The sequence below is a fragment of the Canis lupus genome, chromosome 23 (assembly GCF_003254725.2).
Source record: "Canis lupus dingo isolate Sandy chromosome 23, ASM325472v2, whole genome shotgun sequence".
Lineage (NCBI taxonomy): Eukaryota > Metazoa > Chordata > Mammalia > Carnivora > Canidae > Canis > Canis lupus.
The window spans coordinates 27,104,163-27,128,661 of NC_064265.1; the positions used below are offsets into that span (position 1 = coordinate 27,104,163).

Sequence of the window (24,499 nt, forward strand, 5' to 3'; positions counted from 1 at the left end):
GAATAAAAATTCTACTTCTATAAAAACAGATACCAGAGGGGCGCCTGGGTGGCTCAGTGGGTTAAGCATCCAACTCTTGATTTCAGCTCAGATCGTGATCTCAGGGTCCTGAGATCGAGCCCCATATAGGGCTCTGCACTCAGCAGGGAGTCTGCTTCTCTCCTTCTCTCTTTGTTCTTCCCCCTGCTCACGCATACTCTCTCTCTCTGAAATAAATAAATCTTTAAAAAAAAAAAAAACAAAACCAGATGTCAGAGAATTTGGTGAAAGGAACAGAATTACAAAATAGCCAGAAAGCAATTAACAAAATGGTAATAAGTATATATTTATCTGTAATTATTTTAAATGTAAATAGACTAAAGGCTCCAATCAAAAAAGTGGCTGAATGGAAAAGACAAGACCTATCTATGTTTTGTATACAGGAGACTCACCTCAGATGTAAGGACATACAGTCTGAAAGTGAAGGGATGGAAAAAGATAATCCATGCAAATGGAAACCAAAGGGAAGCTGGAATAGCTATATTTATATCAGACAAAATAGACTTTAAAACAAAGATTGTAATAAGAGACAAAGAAGGACACTACATAGGGATAAGGCATTTAGTCCAAAAAGAAGGTATGACATTTGTAAATATTTAAGCACATAATTTTTTTTTTAATTTTTATTTATTTATGATAGTCACACACACAGAGAGAGAGAGAGAGAGAGGCAGAGACATAGGCACAGGGAGAAGCAGGCTCCATGCACTGGGAACCCGACGTGGGATTCGATCCTGGGTCTCCAGGATCACGCCCTGGGCCAAAGGCAGGTGCTAAACCGCTGCGCCACCCAGGGATCCCTAAGCACATAATTTAGGAGCACCTAAATATATAAAGCAAATATTAACAGAGCTAAAGGAAGAAGTAGCACTACAATAATAGATTAAAATAGGGAATTTTAATATACCAATATACCACTAACATCAATGGATAGATCATCTAGACATAAAATCAATAAGAAATATTGGCCTTGGGGCAGCCCCAGTGGCTCAGCGGTTTAGCGCCGCCTGCAACCCAGGGCGTGATCCTGGAGATGCTGGATCGAGTCCCGCGTCAGGCTCCCTGCATAGAGCCTGCTTCTCCCTCCGCCTGTGTCTCTGCCTCTCTCTCTGTCTCTATGAATAAATACATTAAATCTTTAAAAAAAAATAAAAGAAAAGAAATATTGGCCTTAAACGCATTAAGTCAGGTGGATTTAACAGATATATTCTGAACATACACACACGCACACACACACACCAGACAGTTTTGGGACTATGGTAGTCACAGAAAAGCCCTAATGAATTGTGTCCCCTCTCTGCTAGTGAATTCACATTTCTAATGATCTGTTCTCCCAGTTCTCTATGAATTTTGGTGGTATTGCTGCAGAACTACAAGTTCTTATGTCCTCTCTTATAACTCCATAAGAATTATCCTTATATTTCTTGAATCTATCACTTCAACATTATTTATCATTCTAGTAAATTCCACCTTCCAAAATATTATTTTCATTGTATGTGTGTCCATTTGCCATTTGTTGTTGATTTGCAGTGTAGGGTAGGCTGACTGCTTCCTGCTACAATATAGAGAGGACCTAATCTCTGCAGTCATCATGTCCAGGCCACATGTGTAGAGTGGCGTTAGTCCTAGGAAAGGCTCTGTTCCCTCTTCTTCCTACTCAGGTTCTTAGATTTGGTAGCTTACCCTCTTTGGCCTTCCTTTGTCTCCTTTCTTCTTTTGAATTTCCTTCTGGTTCTTTCCAACTGTAGTGTGTTTGTGGCTCTGATTACTGTTAGTTGTTTTGTAGGACAAGACAGCAAGATTCACTATGAATTTTTAGCTTCTTTTTGGGAAAAGACCAAAGACAAACTTCATTAACTAACCACCATTATGGTAAATGTGGTTATAATGGGACTTTGAGGTTTTAGAACAAAGAAAACAGTGAGGAGGATATAGTTTGAGACTATTGATTCTTTCTTTCTTTCTTTCTTTTTTAGACTATTGATTCTTTTAACTGAATGTTTTTTTTTTTTTTCTAGGATTTTCACTGGCTGACCCGCTCTAATATGTAAATAAAGATGCCAGAGAGTGGTCTTGAGGAGTTTTCTCTTTCTTATAAGACAGAATTAAAAAAAAAAAAAAGACAATTTTATTTTCCACAGCAGTTACTAAAGTGTTAGAATTATGGTACAAAGAAAAATGAAAAAATTCCTAAATGACATTTTATAGTAAAGAAATTGACTAAAAATAGAAAAAGTTACAAGTGTTCTACCATAGAGATAACCCATTTACAGATGAAAGAAGAGGGCTTTATTAAATAATAGCATTATAACTGCCTGACTGCTAATTTCACTTCAGTATTCTTTTACATAAATCCATTCTTAAAGTCACATTTTTTTAAAATAAAGATTTATTTATTTATTTTAGAGAGTGAAAGTGTGCCCAGGCGGGGGGGGGGGGGGGGGGGGGTTGGGCAGGGAGAGAGGAAAGAGAGAATCTCAAGCAACTCCCCACTGAGCTCAGGGCCTGAGGCAGGGCTTAAACTCAGGACCCTGCGATCATGACCTGAGCCAATATCAAGAGTTGGATGCTTAATCGCCTGAGCTGCCCTGGCACCCCAAAATCACATGTTTTTTAAAAAAACATCTTCTGAGGAGAAAATTCTCAATTTTTTAGTGTGAGATATGTTCAGTAAGCTAGTTTATCTGTTGATCACTTTGTACCTTAGATTCTCTAGTATTTAATGGGCTTGTTCTGTACTTTATGAATTGGGGTTTTGTTTTGCTTTTCTGGAAAGAACTTACTGAGCCAAAGGAAAAGTCATACTATACTCAAACTAATAATTTCAGGGTATGTTTGGATTAGCAGACCTAGTTTGTGTATACCACACTGAGATCAACAAAGTCAGTAGCCTTAATATATAAAAAAAAAACTCTTATAAATAAAAATATTAATATACTTGTAGAAAAATGAGCAAAGGGCATGAATGTGTAATTAAAAGAAAAAATACAGGGGCACCTGGGTGGCTCAGTGGTTGAGTGTCTGCCTTTGGCTCAGGTCATGATCCCTGGGTCCTGGGATCAATTCCCGCATCTGGCTCCCTGTGGGGAGCCTGCTTCTCCCTCTGCCTATGTCTCTGCCTCTCTCTCTCTGTGTCTCTCATGAATAAATAAGTAAAATATTTTTTAAAAATTCAGTGAGTATAAATATGAATGAATATGAATAAATGTGAGTGTATAAGTTAGACTGAAAACCCTTATTTTTGCTTATCCATTTGGCAAAGCACTTTTATTTTTTATTTTATTTTTTATTTTTATTTTTTTAAAGATTTTATTTATTTATTCATGAGAGACAGAGAAAGAGAGAGGCAGAGACACAGGCAGAGGGAGAAGCAGGCTCCATGCAGGGAGCCTGACGTGGGACTCGATCCCGGGTCTCCAGGATCACACCCCGGGGCTGCAGGCGGCACTAAACTGCTGCGCCACCAGGGCTGCCCTGGCAAAGCACTTTTAAAATTATAATTCTCAAAATAAATAAATAAATAAATAAAATAAAATAAAATTATAATTCTCAGTGAGGGTAAATGAAGATGGCGCTGTGTGCTGTGGTGGAAGTTGAAATTGGTACATTTTCAGAGAGTAATTCTAGCAGTGCTAGTATCTGGAATCTTAAAAATGTTCATACGCCCTAACTTTTGACTCAGTGAGCCTGTTTGGAGAGTGTATCCTAAAGAAATAATAAAATATTTGGTCATATATTTATATATAAGGCCATTCAGCATAGTTTAGAAACAATGCCAGTGTTTAATAACTAGACAATGGTTATGTATGTTGACCTCAATCTGTTGACCTCATAAAAATTCTGCTAAAGGGTATGTGTAAATGGAGGAACGATCAGTATAATACTAGTGAAAAAGACAAACTACCAAATGGATGGATACAGGTCAGAGTATACACCTACAGGTGTACACGTACATACACGGAAAAAAATAAAAGATGGCCATAACAAAACCAAAATTTTATTTTTATTTATTTTTTAAGATTTTTATTTATTTATTCATGGGAGATACAGAGGGAAAGAGAGGCAGACACACAGGCAGGGGGAGAAGCAGGCTCCATGCGGGGAGCCCGATGCGGGACTCGATTCCAGGTCTCCAGGGTCATGCCCTGAGCCGAAGGCAGATGCTCAGCCACTGAGCCACCCGGGCTGCCCAAAACCAAAATTTTAATATAACTTGGTGATGGAATTATAGGTAATTTTTATTTCCTCTATTTTTTTCTTTATTTTATAATACTTTTAAATGAAAGTAATTATGTAATTTTTATCAGAAAGGCATTATTTTCTTTAAAGTATCATTTATTTTCACTGCCGTTCTTGTTTATTATCTGCAATTTTATATGAATTGGAGCAGGACTTTTTTTTTTTTTTTTTTTTTTTGGAGCAGGACTTTATCTCAAAGTTCAGCAGGTTTGCACCATACACATCAGACTTATCTCCTTTGGCTACTTAGGGGCATAAGTGACTTCTACAGAGTGGACTCCAGCTTTGAGATGTCCGTCCAGGAGATATTTTCAGGGAGTTGTGGTTTTAAACAGTGGGCCCTTGAAACTGGGTCCAGGCAGCAGATACTCTTATGTATTTCTGAGATACATCCTAGAGAGCCCAGGCTACATGAAGCATAAAGAATATTTAAAGGGGTGTTGATAATGGGTAGCTCCTAGAAACCTCATTAGTGTCCTCCTACTCTGCCCATGTGTGGTTGCCTCTGGTGGCCAAGTGCAATATAAGATTTTGCTGTAAAGTAGTGTGGAATATATGATAAGTATTCATGAATTGAACTATATAAATCTAAATACCAATATAATTTGGGGAAAATACTTGTTCAAGAGGGGAAAAAGTGTTAACATGTTAGTAGACTATCCAGCAGAGGTCAGTCTGAGCATATGAAGACCAGATTAATCCAGAAACACTGATGACACTGTCCATTGACTGCTTATTTTGTAAAAGTAATCTTGAAATTAGTCTCCTTATAACAGTTTTCCCTGGGGCACCTGGGTGGCTCAGTCATTTCTGACTTCAGCTTAGGTCAGGATCTCAGAGTTGTGGGTTCAAGCCCCACGGTGGGATCTGTGCTCAGTGGGGAGTCTGCTTGTCCCTCTCCCTCCGCCCCTCCCCTAACTTGTGTGCACACACTCTTTTTCTCTCAAAATCTTTTTTAAAAAAAGAATTTTCCCTTAGAAGGATAAGATATTGAAAAACCCCCTCTAAGATGAATCTATTGGTTGATAGTCAAACTTACTTTGATAAAACATTTTGCACCCCCTAGTTTAATAATGAACACTTAGAGGTGCCTGAGTGGCTCAGTTGGTTGAGCATCTGACTCTTGGTTTCTGCTCAGGTCATGATCCCAGGGTTGTGAGACGGAGCTCTGTATCAGGCTCGGCTCCATGGGGAGTCTGCCCTCTACCCTTCCTCACACTCATGCTCTCTCTCTCTTTCTAAAATAAATCTTTAAAAATATAATGAATACTCTTATATGATCCAATATGTGGAGTACTCAAGTGTCTCATAAAAACTGAACTTTGGTAGACAAGGGTGGTTTTCTTAGGAAAACTAAGAATCTGGGGTGGGAAAGGACTTCTTAGATTAATTCCCCTATTCATATAATTTCCAAAACCTTTCATACTTCATGAGGTTGTTTGGGAATTCGGGAAGCTATCCAGAAACTCCTAGCCCTATGCCTGACCTATACAAGGTACACAGATGCTACTGTATTTTAGGAATGTATGACTTTAGAGGAGACACTCTGGAATTACGTCCTGCCTATCAGTGTAATTGTACTTTTTAAGTAAATGGATCTTAACTTCCCCAAGTGCATCAGTCTTTTCCTGGAAAACGAGTTGTGTGCATTTATTTCCCCCTTGTCTTTTCTTAAGTTTATTTATTTAAGTACTCTCTGTACCCCGTGTGGGGCTCGAACTTATGACCCCGAGATCGAGTCATATGTTCTTTCCACTGAGCCAGCCAGGTGCCCCTGATTTTATGGTTTTATACAGCCACCTGCTCTGCAGGAGTTCACTAAATAAAAATTGAGAATTCATGAGGTTTGGAAATAGCTAAGTGGATATTTTCTATGGTTACTTAACACTTGCAACTTTGAAGTAGCCCAGCTTATTATGTAAAGTGAGTATATTTTTTTTAAGAAAAAGAGTCTCAACTCTGTTACAAAGAATTAGTAGGATTCTTGCACACTAAAGGAAAATGAAAATATGGAATCTAAAAATGTTTTTGTTCCTTTACTTTTGCAAAACACTTAACTAGACAATGGGGAAGCAGTGTATTCCTGTGAAGAAGTGCCGTATGACTGAAACAAAGGAACTTGGAGTGACTAGGATAGTATTTCATATGAACATATTAGGAAAGTTGGAAACCAGTGAAATTCCACATGGGAGTTATGACTGAGAAACCCTGATAAAACAGACTCTGATGAATGGAACGTGAAATGTTACAGAAGGGGCAGCCCAGGTGGCTCAGCGGTTTAGCGCTGCCTTTGGTCCAGGGTGTGATCCTGGAGACCTGAGATCGAATCCCATATCAGGTTCCCTGCTTGGAGCCTGCTTCTTCCTCTGCCTCTCTCTCTCTCTCTCTCTCTCTCTCTCTCTCTCTCTCTGTGTGTGTGTCTCTCATGAATAAATAAATAAAATCTTAAAAAAAAATGTTACAGAAGAAGTCTGAATCATCTGTTTTCTGGTTGCATTTGCTACTGCTAATCTGAATAATGGAGTCACGTGGATAAAGGAAATTGATGATCCTTTTAATTCCTCCCATAGATAAGGTGCAAATAAAAGTCTACCTTGCTTGGATTCAGATCTGGCAAGCAGCACTGTCTGCACTCCTGGATTTTACTGGATTATCTTAGATCTTCCCTCTAAGACCTTTTCCAGAAGAGAGGCTAGCCAGTCAGTGAACCCATGGTAAATCCAGGTTGAATGTTTTCTCCAGTTAGGGAGCAGAGAATGGTACAACCAGGCACTCCTGAATCATCAGTTTCAAAGTTTGAAGGAAACACTTTAAATTTTAACTCAGACCTGGAAATCTCCACAAAGATGGCATTATCCACAATTTTGTTCTTTGTATCAGCGGTGACTAGAATGACCTGTGGTCTATCGAATGGTTAATCTAGAGTCATGTGGCTCATGCCTTGGTCCCAGCATATTCCTGGGAAGCCCCCTCCCCCACCTCCCACTGATGAAGGTGGAGTCAGGAAATCAGATGTGGTTTCATCTTAGCCTGAATTTTGCTCATGCTGTTACTATTACAGTGCCCTGTGTACACCTACTGATTTTTGTCATATGAAATCGTCTATATCCTTTAAGATCTAGCTCAACAGACATCTCTTCCATGAAAACGCCCTTCTTCCTTGCACTCCTACAGCACCCTGTGTGTGTGTGTCTGTCACTACTCAGAATGTTCACAGTAAATTCCCATTGCCCTCCCCCACTCAACTGAGTGTGTACCCAGATGTCACCTACCCCTCATCATCCAGGGCCTGTGTCCTCTTGCTGCTATTTGACATGCTTCTCTGCAAATTCACCCCTGAAGACTCCACATCTACATGGCATATAGCAATATAAACATCACAGACCTTTTCTTTCAGAGGAGGTGACGCAGGAGGAGTTGAGATCACAAAAGCTGCAGCAAACAGCCTCCCAACAAGGATGCACCATGGATACATGAGCTACCAAGAATCAGAAACCCATCCCTGATGCCTGGGTATTAGATAAGCCCAATGGTTCTTAGAGCAGTGTGGAAGAAGGTGGTTGGGGGCCAATGAGGCCCTGACATGACTGAATTTAGTTTCCACCCTAGCCAAATGGAGGATAAAATTGAGTTGAATTACTAAAAATAAATATTTCTTTCACACTTGAGTGTCTTGAACTGAAATTTATACCCACTACGTTCATAAAACCATTTCATAACACAGTGCCTTCCCTGCCTCCTTGTCCTTCACCAGCCACTCCATCTATCTCCCTCCCCACCATCCTACCTACATTGTCATTTTTCAGAATTTTCATGGTTTTCTTCACTTGTTTTTGCATATTCACTTCACTAGCACACACACACACACAAATCCAGAGTGTGCTTTGAAATGCCGTGTACTAATAGAAAAAGTTGAGGTTCAGTAAGGCCAACAGATCTGGAGACAATTGTCTTGAAAAGATATTTTCTTACAGTTCATGATATGAGAATGCACCACACAAGGCCACAGAAGAAGACACTGAGGTTGGTCTCAGGCATAGAGAGGGAATTAGCGGGCTGAAGCCTTTATGGGGATCTCCTCAGCAAGAAAAGAGGTGAGGCACAGTAAACAGATTTAGGATTGGCCAGTTTGAATACTTTCCAAGGGCTCTGGAGTTCAGGGGCGCCCCAGTGATTGGGTGTGTGGCTCTGTGGTAATTAGGGCAGGAGGGTAGAGGATTGTGAGAGCCCACACAGACTGTGATAAAGAGGGCGGTTGGGAATTTGGGCCCCCCCATCCGTTGGTTTGCCTATGGAAGGAGAGTTTTATTTGCTCTTTCTAGGAGTTAGCTAACCTGGGAGGGCCAGTCCCTCCAGGGTCAGTCAGCGAGGTTCCTGGTGTCAAAGCATCAGAATTACACAAAAAGACAGAATGCAATTAAATGAATATATGAAATACTCATGATATTTGGAGAATTGAATCCTAAAGTATTGTTTCTATTCAATGCTAAATCTTTGAATTTTTGAAGGTGGTGTTTTTGTCCTTCAATGGAGTTTTAAAGTTTTTATATTAGCCTTGCACAATTTTGGTAAATTTTTTCCTAGACATTAATCTGTTTTGTGCTATTGCAAGTGAGTTGTTCTACTATGTTTATAGTAAGTTATTGTTTGCATATTTTGTGTATTTAATTTCATGCCTAGATGAATTCTCTTAAACGTTCTCCTTCCTTTCATAGATAAGTAACTGAAGGTTACCAGAGGGGAAGGGGTGGTGGTAGAAGAGAGAGATGGGTGAAATAAGGGATAGGGATTAAGGAGGGAACTCGTCCTGATGAGCACTGGGTGTTGTGTTGTATGGAATTGTTGAATGGTACACCTGAAACTAATAGAGCACTATATGTTAACCAACTGGAATTAAAATACAAACTTAAAAATAATATTTTTAAAAAGAAACACCTCTTCTTCTCCTCTCTTTTATCTGGGGGCCTTTGTGGGTGTTTTCAGAACAACGCTAAATGATGCTGGTGACTGGATATGCACCACTTTCGTTCTAGGTGTTTGAGAATCAGCATATGGTTTGTCTGCTTTCTTCTTTCAGGAGGAGCAAAAGATGACAAAATCTCCCTACAAGGAGTTCCTGAGCCTGCAGGGTTTGAATGTCTTCCCCGAAGGGTGTAACGTCAGAGAAGAATCCCTAGCCTTTCTAAGTTGGCCTTTGTGCTTGTGGACACCTGCAATAAAAGGTAACTTCTTGGCAAATGAATTAGGGCTAGTTGGGGTGCTGGTCAATCATTTGTCTCCTGGTCTATCTTCCTTCGTGGCACAAAGACCAATGACGAGGGCAGACATACTGAGAAACCTGTTCCTCTGTAGTCTTCACCTTCACGATCTCAGACCATGATTCCTGAGAAGAGTCAGCAGAGGGTGACCTTTCCTCCCTACAATGATGGGTACATGGTTGGGGGCACCAGTGGGGAGGGACATTGCATGGGATTAAATACTCCAGAAGGTTTTATTCAGGGAACCACCTGTATGAGAGAAAACCGGGAAAGAACAGGAAAAGGCTGAGAGGGCCATCAGACTGCCATGCAGACCTGACGCTGGGAGGCAAGGTGGGGTGGAAGCACCTCTGATGCCTGCAGTCTGAGGAAGATTTGGCAAAGCTTCTGTCACAGTCCCATGTCTCCCAGGAACAGGCCTCCTTCATATCTTACTAGGCACAGGCATTGAAGAAGAGCAGCCTGGTGCCTGGGAGATGAGCTTGGCTCAGATCAGGTGATGGGTTTCAGAGAGCAGCAGCTGGGGATCCTGGCAGTTGGCTCCTCATGGCTGCCATAGGCACATCTGGAGGAGGTCCCTTTACTGCTCCCTTTACACTATTTGGGCAGAAAAATAGGGAGACAAAGTCTGTTCAGCAGTGCAAGAAATCCAAGGATCAGACCCAAGTCCATCTGCGGCTTGTTTTTTCAGCTTGAGGCCTCAACTGTCCCCCTTGGACAGAGTATAAGCCTGAGGTTCTGTCCTGGCTCTGCTTTGGTGGTTATACAATCTAAGTCTCAATTTCCTCATCTCTAGATGGTGATAATAGAATGCCTAACTCATAGCATTGTCTGGAGCATATGCTGTTAAGGAATGCACAGCACAAAACCTGGCACAGAAATGCCCCTTGACAGCCAATAGCCCCTCATCCTTCACTCCCTCATCATGCTTTAGGCACCTAAACAAAGGGTCAGGAAAAACCTAGTTTTGTCCCTTTGTGGAATCTTCTGGTAAGAGAAGTCCCCACATCTGTATAGTTACTGTGTGCTTTGGACAGCTGGGGAGCTGACCATGGTCAGTATTTAGTTTGGCTGCTTTCCTTCCACCCCTCAGCACAGGCCGGGGCTGTCAGTGTAAACTCAGGAAAAGGCACATTCATTTGAGCCAAACTGAATTAGCCAGACCAGTCGGTGGCCGGGAAGTCACGTGCTGCTTTCCCAAACCAAATAGAAATTATTTTTAGATTATTCACTGTTTGGTATTATCCATGCTACAGCTCTCTCCTATTAAGGCACATCAGAGAAAATTGGCTTCAGCCAATTAATGGATATTTTGCAAGCCATTTGTCAGTATTGGGGCCTCTGTTCTCATTTGTGAAAAGAGCGGTTGAAATTGACCAGTGGTTCTCAATCCTGGCAGCATACAGAAATCACCTGGGGATCTTAAAAATCTTGACTCCTGGGCCACACCCTAGCACAATCCCGTCTGAATCTCTAGGGTGGGGCCCAGGCATCAATATTTCAAAAGCTCCCAAGTGATCCCCGTGTGTAGCCCAGTTGGAGAACTAGGGAAAGACGGTTTCAGAGCTTCCTTCCATCTCTAATTCCAAGGACCTGACCTTGAAGAGGGTACAGCCTACTTCTTTAATTTAATTCAGAAAATTGGAATTCTGAATATTGGAACTTTGGAATTTTATATTCTTTCTAAATTCTTTGCTCACAGTCACGATCCTCTTTGGCATCTTAGTCCATGTTTAAATTCACAACTTTACTTTTCTCCTCCATAAATATTTGTTTACTTCGTGTATCTGTCTTAATGTCTTATTTTTACCTATTAGTATGTTTGTAGCAAGTATATATTTCACCAGCATTGGTTAACTTTTATTACCCTATAATAGAAATCAGCTTGAGCTTCTAGTTGTTACCTTAAGTGTATATAGCATGCCTCCGCATGACCACTGCCAGATCAAGATATACAGCACGTCCAGCAACCCAGAGGGCTCCCTCATGCCCTTCCCAGTGAACCTCCACCCCCCATAGGTAGCTGCTCTCTGACATCTCACCAGAGGGTAACCCTCAGTCTCTTCTAAGTGCTTCATCTATCTTAGGTTCACTCCTCTCCCATTTCCTTCTTCCTTCAGGATCATCTCATTGGCGGGGGTGGCAGGGGGTGGGGTGGGGGGTGTCTTTTTCAAGCATGACTGGTTCAGTAATCTATTTATGTATAACAAACCATCCCCAAACTTAGGGGCTAAAGACAAGACTATCTCTCCTCCAGCTTTGCAGGTTGGTGGGGCTCAGCTGATTCTCCTCATCTCAGTCTCTCCTGCAGCTGCTGTCGGATGGCAGCTGGAACTGAGTCCTCTAGAGGCTCCACCAGACTGGAAGCTCTGAGTTGCCTTTTTTTACTCTGAGAAAGTAAAAATTAGCTCAGGCTAGGAATGTAAAAATCTGCCTAGCCATTCATCAAGCTGGAATAAGAGACATAGATAAAGTCAGATACAAAGCTAGCAGAAGGAAATATTTTATCCAAGGACACATTGCACTGGAAATGCCTAACATCCATCTTCCTTATTCATGATAACCTAAAATCATAGATTATCAGAAACCTGACATGCCCAAACAGCCTTGGTTTGCAAATGCAGTGCAGAGTTTCTGCACGCAGATTTCTCTATCTATCATAACTTTATACAATTCCATAAAACAGGAACTTAAGGTCCACTTCATAGTCCAGATCTGATGTTGAGTCCCTTTTCACAGAGCCTGCTTTGCTTTGAGCCTATCGAACATTTTTTATATATTTTTTTATTTATTTATGATAGTCACACAGAGAGAGAGAGAGAGGCAGAGACACAGGCAGAGGGAGAAGCAGGCTCCATGCACCGGAAGCCCGATGTGGGATTCGATCCCGGGTCTCCAGGATCACACCAAAGGCAGGCGCTAAACCGCTGCGCCACCCAGGGATCCCCTATCGAACATTTTATTCAATACTAAAATAATTTATTTGTATATTCTTAAGTGGTGAATTTTATGGTATGAAGATTTATGGTCTGTAAAATATGGCATCCTAGTTTTTCTAAAAGATGGCCATTGGAAGAATTGGAATGTTACATACGGCTTGACACTTCATAGACCAGACAGGCACAGTATCATCATAATCCCGTTGCCAGGCTCCTAGCAGATTTGCACTGTTCTAGTTTATAACTAGGCTGGAAGGTTGAAACTCTCTCATGAACCCCCATCTTTTTTTGTCTGTCTACACCCCACTCATCCTCCTTGAGCCCCCTCATCTCTCTTCATATAATGCGTATATATTCTCCAAATGCTTTGCCTAAGAATCATTGGCTTTTAACATCACCTTACACTGTGATTCCTCAATGACGTCAATTTAATAAAATGGGGCAGCCCCAGTAGCTCAGCAGTTTGGTGCTGCCTTCAGCCCAGGGTTTGATCCTGGAGACCCAGGATCGAGTCCCATGTCGGGCTCCCTGCACGGAGCCTGTTCTCCTTCTGCCTGTGTCTCTGCCTCTCTCTCTCTCTCTCTCTCTCTCTCTCTCTCTCTCTCTCTCTATCTCTTATGAATAAATAAAATCTTTTTAAAAAATTTAATAAAATGATTTTTCAATTCAAAAACAAAACACTCAGCTTCATTTCTCTTCCACCTACATTCCACCCCCTCTCCTGAATCCTATGTTATGTGTCTCCCTATATTTCCTCTGGACCATGGCCTGATTCCTTGCAATGGGTCGATAAACCTAGCAAAGTAAGACTACAGTCTTGTTCCTGACAGTCATAGATCGGTGGGCTAGGTTGGCCCAACCAACTGCTCCATGTGGTCTGTCTACACAAGCAGTGTCTTCCCCTACAGGGCCTTTCCCCTCCAGGGCTTCTCTCTCTAGCAGGGTACCTGGGCTTTTCACAAGCAGCTGACTTCCACCAGGGTACAAGTAAAAGCTCCCAGGCTTTCTTAGGACTTTGGCTTGGAACTGTCAGTGTTCCTTTTGCATTATTCTCTTGGTTTAAGGAGTGACAGGGCCAACCCAAATTCATTGTGGGAGAGGACTACACAAAGCCATGACTGCCATGAGGTGTGGTTTCACAGAGGGCTGTCTTTGGAGGCCAGCTTCCTCGGCTGTCCTCTCTCCTCATGGCAGTTCCCATTGGTTAAGTGTCTGCCTTCTGCTCAGGTCGTATCCCAGGGTCCTGGGATCGAGTCCCTGGCATCAAGCTCCCCGCAGGGAGCCTGTTTCTCCCTCTGCCTATATCTCTGCCTCTTTCTCTGTCTCTCTCATGAATAAATAAATAAAATCTTTAAAAACAAAACAAAACAAAAGGTTGCTGTGAAGATGAAACAAAACTATGTGTATCAGGGCACATGGGTGGCTGAGTTGCTTAAGTGTTTGCCAAAGTTAGATGCTCAACCACTGAGCTACCCCACAGCAACCTTTGGAAAGGAGTGATTATTATTATTATTCCCATGATAAGGAAACAGGCTCAGGAAAATAAGTGATTTTTCCAAAGCCACATATTGTGTGGTTTTGTCTTGAAGGGACAATTTTATTTTTATTTATTTATTTTTAAAGATATTACTTATTTATTCATGAGGGACACAGAGAGAGAGAGAGAAAGACAGAGACACAGGCAGAGGGAGAAGCAGTCTCCATGCAGGGAGTCTGACATAGGACTCGATCCTGGGTCTCTAGGATCACACCCTGGGCCAAAGGTGTTCCTAAACCACTGAGCCACCTGGGCTGCCCTTGAAGGGACAGTTTTAAAAGAGAAAAGGGTTGAAAGAGAACAAATGGGCCTGTGATTTTGAAATGAGAACTGACGGAATTTCCTATTTTGATTATCGTACAAAAAGCTTGACTTAAATTTTAGAAAAAAAATCAGTATGACCTAAAGAACAGTAGCAAAAGTATAAGGAACAACAATGATAAATAGATCATAAAGTTTCTATTTAATTCAGCATCCATTGAGTCACTACCATATGCCATTCACTTTGTCAACCCTGTACGTGGCAAGCTGAGAGCCTCTGGATTGCTTATCTGCTTAATGTGTCGTGAGACAAAGTTTCCACCTTGGAACAGCTAATGGGGCCTCTAGACCAACTTTGGGCTGAGATTTGACTCCATGAGATTGATAATGAAGAGGATACAGGTGAGATGGTGTTTTCAAGAGATGTTTTTCAATTTACAAGATGGCATTTTTCAAGTTACAAGAGGGGGGGATGCTGTTTCAGGGATAGAGAAGGAATCAGTGCTATGAGTGACAGCCACATAAGGGATAAATCTAGCTCCTCAGCAATGGTAACACATGGCAGTGTGCTTGACCATGTGCAGTTGAGGCTGCTCCTCAAATTCCTGGCAACATGGAACTCAACAGAATAAGAGATAGTTTTCATAAGACCCAGAAAACCAAAAAAAAAAAAAGACCCAGAAGACCTTGGAGAAAAATTGCTCACCAGGGACTTTGGCTTAGGGGTCTTTGAAAATTGCTTCTCACTAGCTCTTTTAATAGATCTTGATCCTTCCATTAGACCATTACATAGTAAACACTTTACATTCATTATTTTTTTAAAAACCATATTCCAAAAAAATAAAAAATAAAAACCATATTCTATTCTAAATAAAAATAGATCACTGGCTGGCTGGAGAGAGAGAGAAAGGTCACCAAGAAAAATAATGGTATATGCTGTCAATGTCAAAGAATTACTGCTGCTGCTCTCTTCCAGAATTTTTATGGTTTCAGGTCTGACATTTAGGCATTTAATCCATTTTCAGTTCATTTTTTTGTATGGTGTAAGAAAGTGGTCCCACTTCATTCTTTTGCATGTTGTTCGGTTTTTCTAGAACCATTTAATGAAGAGACTCTTTCCTCCATTGTATATTATTACCCCCTTTGTGATAGATTAATTTGACCATATAATTGTGGCTTTATTTCTGGGCTCTCTATCCTGTTCATTGATCTGTGTGTCTGTGTTTGTGCCAGTACCATACTGTTTTGATTACTGCAGTTTTATAGGATATCTGGAAATCTAGAATTGTGATACCTCCAGTTTTGTTCATCTTTCTCAAGATTGCTTTCGCTATTTTGGGTATTTTGTGATTCCATCCAAATTTTAATATTATTCTAGTTCTGCGAAAAAATGCTGTTGGTATTTTGATAGGGACTGCTTTGAATCTGTAGATTGCTTTGAGTAGTATGGACCTTTTAACATTATTAATTCTTCTGGGGTGCCTGGATGGCTCAAAGCATTTTCATCTATTTGTCATAAAAGTAATATGTTTGTTGTAAGATTCAAATCCTATCAAAGTATAAAAAATAGAAAATGAAGGATGCCTGGGTGGCTCGATGGTTGAGCATCTGCCTTTGGCTCAGGGCATGATCCTGGGATCCTGGGATTGAGTCCCGCATCAGGCTCCCCACAGGGAGCCTGCTTTTCCCTCTGCCTATGTCTCTGCCTCTCTCTCTCTCACTGTGTCTCATGAATAAATAAAATCTAAACAAAACAAAACAATAACAATATTAATTCTTCCAATCTGTGAGCACGACTATCTTTCCATTTGTTCGTGTCATCTTCAATTTCTTTCATCATTGTTTTATAGTTTTAGAGTACAGGTCTTTCCCCTCTTTGGTTAAGTTTATTCTTATTGGTGTAATTGTAAGTGGAGTTGTTTTCTTAATTTCTCTTTCTGTTGCTTCATAATTAGTATATAGAAATGCTACCAATTTCTGGGAACATATATAACTGTTGTTTATTTTTTCCTTTTTCTCTCAATGTGTTTATAATTGTACCCGGGGACTAACAAGTTAGAGTTCTTTGAATATAAACCATTCCAGCTTTCTTTGACAGTGTGACTCAGCTTAGGCAAATAGGATGATCCAGAGAAAAGTAGAACAAATTGTCTATTTATGGAGCCAACTACTAATATAAATGGAAATGCTTCTAGCACATGTTCTTTCCAGGAATCTCCCAGACTGACTGAAATACGGCAGGAATAAAAATGGAAAATTACTTTTAGAAGATCATTTGCATATTGGATGCTACCACTCATCACTTGCCTTGAGTTTGTAGAGTTCCTAATTCAAGAACTATTCAGTTTTAAAAATGGACTTCAAGCTGATATATAAGGAGGGAATTGTAAAAGAAATTTGGGGTATATATGAAAGACAAAAAAAGTAATGAGATATATTTTTAAATGTCTTCAATTCAAAATATATCTTTGAATTTACAAACCACAGGCCTCTTCCAGAGAATTTCTGTACCAATAAAGTGAAATATAGTTACAAACTGGAATCTGAAAATATGGTTACATATGTTTTTAGGGTGGATGTGATGTTTAAAGGGAGGGGGAAACATGGAGAAGAGGAGACTAGAAGAACACTGCTACAAATTAGAATTCTCTAGGGAAGTTATAAATTTGTCCAAAATTTCCTGCTGGTCATCTGGATAATTATACCCCAATAATTCAATTACTGTGAATATACTCATTTTGTTGATTGAACCCTTAGATCAGAGGTTCTTTTTTTTTAAGATTTTTTTCTATTTATTCATGAGAGACACAGAGAGAAAGGCAGAAACATAGGCAGAGAAGCAAGCTCCTCACGGGAACCTGATGCAGAACTCGATCCCAGGACCCCAGGATGACGACCTGAGCCAAAGGCAGATGTTCAACCACTGAAGCACCCAGGTGCTCTTTGGTTGCCCAGTCTTCTCTCTCTCCTGCTGATGCAGTTGCTGGTGGGAGGTGGCCACGGCCTCAGCATAACCAAATCATCCTTAGTTCCAGGCCAGAACATGCTCAGAAAGAGCTCTGTTCTCTGGCAGGGCCAATCAAAAATGGACTGTCTGTGCCTCTCAGACAGAGGGCTTGTTGGCTGGGGCTTGTTGGACCTCATTAATGTAGAAAAGACACCTTTTCCTACCTTTCTTTACTCTAAGAATTTGATTTTTTAAAGAAAATCATTTTTTATTTTTTTAAGAAAATAATCTTTTAAATTACAAATCAAGCTATGCCCAAAGTAAAAGTTTCCAATAATATAAGTATGTATAAGTTTAAGAATTTCCCTCCTTCTTCTTATCCCACATAATTCCATCCCCAAGTATGTAATGTATAGTGTTCTAGATCTTTCTCTCTGTACATGTAAATAATAAATAGATTTACTTGTTTGGTCAGATGCACTGCATCTTTCTAATTTTACTCAGCAATATTCTGTGGACAGCCTTCAATGTCCAGGCATAAATGTGAACTATCTTTGCCTTTTTTTTTTTAAGTCAAGTTTAGTGAGGGAAAATGCATATACTCCCACCATCAAAGAGTAGTTTGATGAGTTTTGACAAAGCAAACAACCACTCCAGTCAAGATAAAGAACAGTTCCATCACCACCAAAAGTCCCTTTTGTAGCTGACTGCTAGTCACCACTGATCTGTTCTCCATCCCAATAGTTTTGCCTTTTCCAGAATACCTTATAAATGAAGTTATGCAGTATGTAGCCTTTTGTGTTGATTTTAGCATAATGCATTTGAGATTCATCCATAATACTTGTTTCAGCAGTTCATTACATTTTACTGCCATGTAGTATTGCATGGTACACAATTTGTTACACCAATTGATGGCCATTTGGGTTGTTTCTAGTTTCTTGTTACTACAAAGAATGTTCATGTAGTTATGAACATTCAGATGCAAGTCTTTGGGTGGATATAGGTTTAATTTGTCCGGTATAAATACCAAAGAGTAGAATTGTTGCATGGTATAGTAAGTATATATTTAACTTTCAAAGAAACTGCCAAACTGTTTTCCAAAGTGGTTGTACCATTCTGCATATTCCCACCAATAGTGTGTTAAAGTTCCAGTAGCTCCAAATGCTCACCAACACTTGGAACTGTCGGTCTTATAAACTTAGCCATTCTAGTAGTATGTAGTGATCTTTCATTAAAGTTTTAATTTAGATTTCCCTAATGACTGACTAGTGACGTTGATTAACTTTTCATGTGCTCATTTGCCATTCATATATCTTCTTTGGTAAAATATCTGTTTTTTGCCCTTTTTAAAAAAAATTTGGGTTGTTTGTTTCTTTATCATTGAGTTGTAAAAGTTCCTTACAAAGTCTGAATACACACATCTTTTATCATATATGTGTTTTGCAAATATTTTCTCCTAGTCTTTGGCTTGTCTTTTCAACTTAGTATTGTTTTTCAGAGAGCAGAAGTTTAAATTTTTTGGCAAGTCCAGTATAACATTTTTTTAAATGATTGGTGCTTTTTGTGTCCTATTTAAAAAACTTTTATCATAGAAGCAGAGAGTCAAATCCCAAGGGTTGGGGGAAAAGGGGACAGTGGAAAGATATTGGTCAAAGGGTACAAAGTTTCAGTTATATGGGATGAATAATAATGTACAGCATGGCTATAGTTAACAATACTGTTTTGTACAGTTGAAATTTGTAAGAGAGTAGTTTTTAAGTGTTTTCACTAGAAAAAAGGTAACCATATGATTTGACAGATATGTTAATTAGCTTGACTGCAGTAATTATTTCACAAAATATGTGTATCAAAACATCATGTTATATATCTTAAATATATACCTTTTTTTAAAAATTTATTTATTTATTCATTCAGAGAGAGCGAGAGAGAGGCAGAGACACAGGCAGAGGGAGAAGCAGGCTCCATGCAGGGAGCCCGATGTGGGACTCGATCCCGGGTCGACAGGATCACACCCCGGACTGCAGGCGGCGCTAAACCACTACGCCACCGGGGCTGCCCAATATATACCATTTTTATTTAAGAAAAAATAATTTAATTTAAAAAGAGAAATCTTTTCCTAATCCAAGATTTTCCCATATTTTCTTCTAGAAGTTTAATAGTTTTTGCTCTTACATTTAGGTCTGTGATCTTTTTTGAGCTAATTCTTATGTATGGGGCAAAGTAAGAGTTAAAATTAATTTTTGTTTGCTTTACATATGGAAGACTCCTTTTTCCAGGATCATTTGTTGCAAAGACTACTTTATTATTTATAATGACTGTATAATGTTTCACTGAAGAGAGATCCTGTGATTTTTTTCAACAATTACATTCACAGAGAATTAAGCTGCTTCAAATCTGAAACTGTAATGAACATCCTTGCATCTCGCCTATTGGGCAGTTGAACAAGTATGTCTGTGGAATTTCTAGATCAAATGACATGTGTATGTTACGTGTTGATGGGTACTGTCAAATTGTACATCAGTATACATATACTCCCACCTGCATGGCCTGTGAGACAAAGCTCTAATTTTGATTGGCTTTATCAGTATAAGCCTTTCACAAATCTCAATTTCCTTCTGGATAATCTAATAGCCTGTGTTATTAGATTCTGAAGGATTGAGAGCCCTTCCAGGAGAGTTTGAAAAAAGATGATAACTTCTCAGTCAGTTAGGGTAACCCTGTAAGAGATAGGATCATAAAATGCATAGTTCATGGGAAATGGAAATTTACAGAGCTGTTTCATAGATGTTGGGGCTTTGAAATACCTCTGTGCTGGGGCCTCCCCAAAGAGCAGAGGTGACTCGTGTCCCATTGGCCTGAATGTATACATGCATCCTCTCCTGTGCAGGCTCCAACTCTGTCCGTCTGTCCACATTCCCTCTCTTTCTCCCCATCCTTGCCACAGCCCTCACTTTTACCAGGCCCGGGCCAGCCAGCTATATGTGCAAAGACACAAAGAGGAGGCTGGGGAATGCAATTGGCTCACTGTGGCTGGAGCATAAAATTATGCATTTTTCCTACTTTTCTTTTCATCCTATGGTGCTGTGATTTAATCAAATTAATTGACATTGTTGAGGATTAGGTGACAAGGGCTGTCCTAAAGTACACAGAGCTATGGGATGGTCCTCTGTCTTCAGGGACATTAGCACAAACCACTGCAAGGTGGTTTAGAAGCAGCTCAAAAACATAGCAGCAGGTGTCACAGGCAGGACATATTGATACACTTTGTGTGGATTATATAGTCAATGGTGAGATCTAGGTGTTGAGAGAAGGAAGAAGCCATTCTGGCTTCACAGGAGGAGTCTGAGCTGGATGGTGAAAGTTCAGATTCTGGCACCATGGCTCTTAAGAGTTACCTTCCTCTGAGGTAGATTGCACCTTCTTCAAACCAGCAAAAGCCCACTGATGGGACTGTAGGTTTCAAGAGTTAATGAGAACAAGCCTGATCATTTCCTTTTTTTTTTTTTTTTTGCCTGATCATTTCCTGGCAAGTTTGGCCAACAATCACAGATCCTTCTGTCAAGTAGTTTGGGAACAGCTAATTTTGAAAGTAACCCAAGTACACTTTTCATGCTTTCTAAAGATTTTCTTAAAAAACCCTCTGTCAGTTAGTTATTTCTATATAACAAATCATCCTAAAACCAAGTGGCTTAAAACAACAGCCGTTATATATGCTCATGAATCTGTAATCTGGGGTGGGTCCACCTAGATAGTTCTTCAGCTGGTCTCACCAGGAGTGACTCCTGTGACTGCCATTGTCATCTGGGGACCTGCCCAAGACTAGCAGATTCAAGTTGTCCTCACTCACATGTTAGTGCTTAGATGTCATCTGAGATGGCCAGGCACAAGGGGCAGGATGCTTCCCCCTCCCTGTTGCCTATCTAATAGTCCAGACTTCTTGTGTGGCAGTTTCTAAGAAAAGACAAAGGCAGAAGCTGCCAGACCTCTTAAGGCCTCAGCCTGGAAGTGGCACAGTGTCACTTCTGCCACAGTGTACAGATCAAAGCCAATCACAAGGCCAGCCCCATTCAGTGGAAGGAGAAATGGACTCCACCTCTTGCTGGGGAGAATGGCACTCACATACGGGGATGGGGAGAGATTTTCAGTGGCTGTCACTGCGCCCAAAACACCACAGCTCCCTGGATTTCATTTTCGCTGTCTCTGTACACAGATTTTAACTCATGCATGATTCATCCCATGTTACCTCATTTCACCTTTCCAACAAACCTTTAAAGGGAACATTGCCTCCATTTTATGATAAGAATACTGAGGCTTAGAGGTGTCAAACTGTCTGCTGTCAGAGCAGAGCTGAGAGTCAGATGGGACTGGTGCAAGAACTGGGGAGTGTCGCCTTACACTCTGCCTTCCCCCAGGATGAGGATCAGCACTCTTCCCCAAGGAGGTGTCCAGAGTCCAGAGTCCAGTAACTACCAAACCATTTCTGAATGAACTCCCATGAGGCACTGGGAGGATGTTATGTAAATTAAAAATTAAAGCAACATGGACAACCCTGTAGATTATTATTTTCATTATTTTAAAAGTCTAAGGACTGGATGTTATGCTATATGTTGGCAAATCAAACTCCAATTAAAAAATATACCAAAAAAGTCTCAGGATCTCTATAACAGGCTTTATAAACCCTTAAGAGGTATTCATTTAAGAATGCAGTACTTTTTACTTGAATTTTGTCTAGCCAAAGATCAAGTTATTGATGCTGTTTCTCCAGATATAGTTTGGTAATCCTTCACTTTCTGTCTTTTCACTTATTTTGCTTTGGATGAGATAAAAGGTTGTTGCTCTGGAAAGAGAATAATCATTTTTTCCTGCAGAAAGCTGTTTTGGAACATATACCTCCCCCTTTTTATTGGATGATTAAAGAAAAATAATTCAAGGTTAACTTTGTGTTTGTCGTCCAGTGGGTAAAAATGTCACAGGCTGACACGAGAGGGATTAGTCTCTGGAAATTCAGTTTGAGTCAGGAGAGCTGATTCTGTGATGCTGTAGGGCACCTCAGTTCCAAGCAGGTAGATGCTGGTGGATAATAAAGAAATCTGTCTGCCCTTGAGGACTGCTTCTTGTGAACATGTGAGACTTGGCTGCCTCTTCATCAGCTTTTCAGTAGCCACTTACCTCAGTGTCCAAAACAGAAAATTCTGACATATTAATTTTAATGTGGGCATTTGATCCAGTGCTTGAGATAAATATAACCCTGTGGAGTACGGAGAAGGTTTAATGGGAAATGGTTGGCATTCCTTCTTGGTAAAGGCATGGGGAAAGGAGAGAGAGAGACAGCAGAGAGGGAGAGGGGGAGAGGCAAGGGGCGGGGGAGAGAGAGAGAGGCTCAAACAGCAGTGAGGAAGACAAAGGCAGAGATAAGCAAGGCTTCACGGCAGCCTTGCCTCGAGAACTTGACACTTGCCAGACCCCAGCCAGCATGGTTGTCCTGAATCCAGTGACTTTGGGAATTTATCTTCAGCTTTCCTTCCGCTTTATCGTGTCTCAGCCTACTTTCATCAACAGCGTCCTCCCCATTTCAGCAGGTAAATGATGACCACAACTTTCCTCTCTTCCATCTGTTGGGGGCAGGGGGAGGAAGGAAGATTGTTTTGCAACGTGTCCTGATATTTTCACCATTCTGCTCTCCGAGGAGGGAGGCTGGAGGGAGACAGCCACCCCAGCAGCTTCCTGTCACCCGAGCTGTCTCAGAAGCTCCTTCTGTGCTTGTTCCAAACAGCCCCTACCCAGCTGCTCAAAGCCAGAGACCCTTTTAAAAATGATTTCTGCCTCTCCCACCTCTCCCCATTTCCTGCATGATTTCATTTTGATTGGGAATTGTAGGGAGCTTAAAAGAGGACAGAGGAGTACAAGTGAAAGAGAAATGAGTCCCAGGCATTTCTATGAATACATCCCTGACCCCTTCCAAAGGGGGCTTGACTCAAGGGGGATGTTGTGGAGCAAACACGCCTCTGCCGAGCTCTGGCAGTGCACACTGCCAGGACCATCCACCAGAAGAAAGGGGAGTCTGTTGATTCCCCCGTGGGCCAGGGCCCCTTGCAGCCTCAACACTAGGTCTCCCATTGCTCCAGCCCTGTCTGCTTTCCTATTGTGCTTTCTTCCCACTGTGAGACTTCTATCTAACTAAGGCAGCTGGAGGTCCTGGGAGATGGGAGCTTTCTGGGGAGAAGTGGAGGGTTACAGAGTGATAGCCTGGCCTGGAGTAGGCTGTGTCTGTCGGGTGCAGGGCTGGGTGATGTGGGGAAGGGGGCTATTTATGCCAGCCTGCCAAACTTCTCTGAGGGCACCAGACACCAGCTCGCCCTTGTCCTGTCCTACCCAGAGCAGGGGAAGTATTGTGTTACTGGCATGGCCTATTTAAACCTTTCTGAGGAAAATCCTATGTTTCCGGAGGGCTTGAGGGAGGCTGGCAGACCCCAGGCTTGCTGCCTGTCCTCTTATCACCCCCCCCCTCAATTTGCCTCAGCCACCCTGGCTTCCTCCTGGGCCTCTACACCAGCAGAGGCAGTTTCAGTCATGCCCTCCCAACTTAAGTCTCATAAATACTTTCATGGAGGCAGAGATTTCACTGTCACGGCCTTTGCTGAAAACACAGGTTCTCAGAGAGGACATATCTCTGAGTCCAGTCCCCAGCCTCTTTCTATTCCTAACAACAGGGCAGCAACATGTTGTGCTGCCAACACAGCCAGTATTTGTGAGCTGTGAGAAGTGACTCAGAGAAGGGCACCCGGCTGATTACAAAGGTGCGAGGGACTGGGGTGGGGGAGTTTGTGGAGAATATTGGGGAGTGAGGAGTAGTCAAGAAAGCTGGCTGGTTGTGTCACCACGGGGTGGGGTGTGTGACCGTATGCCTCCACAAATTCCAGTAAAGAGCACCACACTTCTGGGAGCTAGTGGGTCATTCTATTTAAGGGGGAAACTTGGTAGTCAATTTAGTCTAATTCAGAGGGGTTCTTAACCTTAAGTGGGCCACAGAGTCCTTTGAGAATCTGCTGAAGGTTCGGGACTTGAGAACACTCAGTCTTCTGGTTCTAGCTCTGACTTATAGGAGACAGTTGGTGTTAGATTATAAGTACAATGTGGGCAGTGGTTGTCTCATACATTATCAGTCTTTCCCCAGGATCAGAATAATGCCTTCCACATGGTAGGTGCTTGGTAAATATTTAATGAAGGGATAAGTAAAGAAGGAATAATCACTTTTCTCATCTGTAGATTGGGACTTGCC

The 24,499-nt window shown here is 41.2% G+C and overlaps 1 protein-coding gene across 11 annotated transcripts in view; it reads left to right on the plus strand.

Annotated features, from left to right (window-relative positions):
- Nucleotides 1-24,499, plus strand: part of COLQ (collagen like tail subunit of asymmetric acetylcholinesterase) — a 112,657-nt gene that overhangs the window by 33,147 nt on the left and 55,011 nt on the right. For 9 of the 11 annotated variants that reach the window (XR_003137326.3, XM_049099571.1, XM_025448680.3 and 6 more), the window contains one exon: nucleotides 9,356-9,500. Coding sequence is in view for 10 of the 11 variants with exons in the window: in XM_049099571.1 (XP_048955528.1) it covers nucleotides 9,356-9,500 (145 nt within the window). In the remaining variant the exon portion in view is untranslated. Of the gene's footprint in view, nucleotides 1-2,057; nucleotides 2,117-9,355; nucleotides 9,501-22,607; nucleotides 22,800-24,499 lie in introns of those variants that run through there. The other 2 variants (XM_025448688.3, XM_025448689.3) reach the window with 2 other exon arrangements.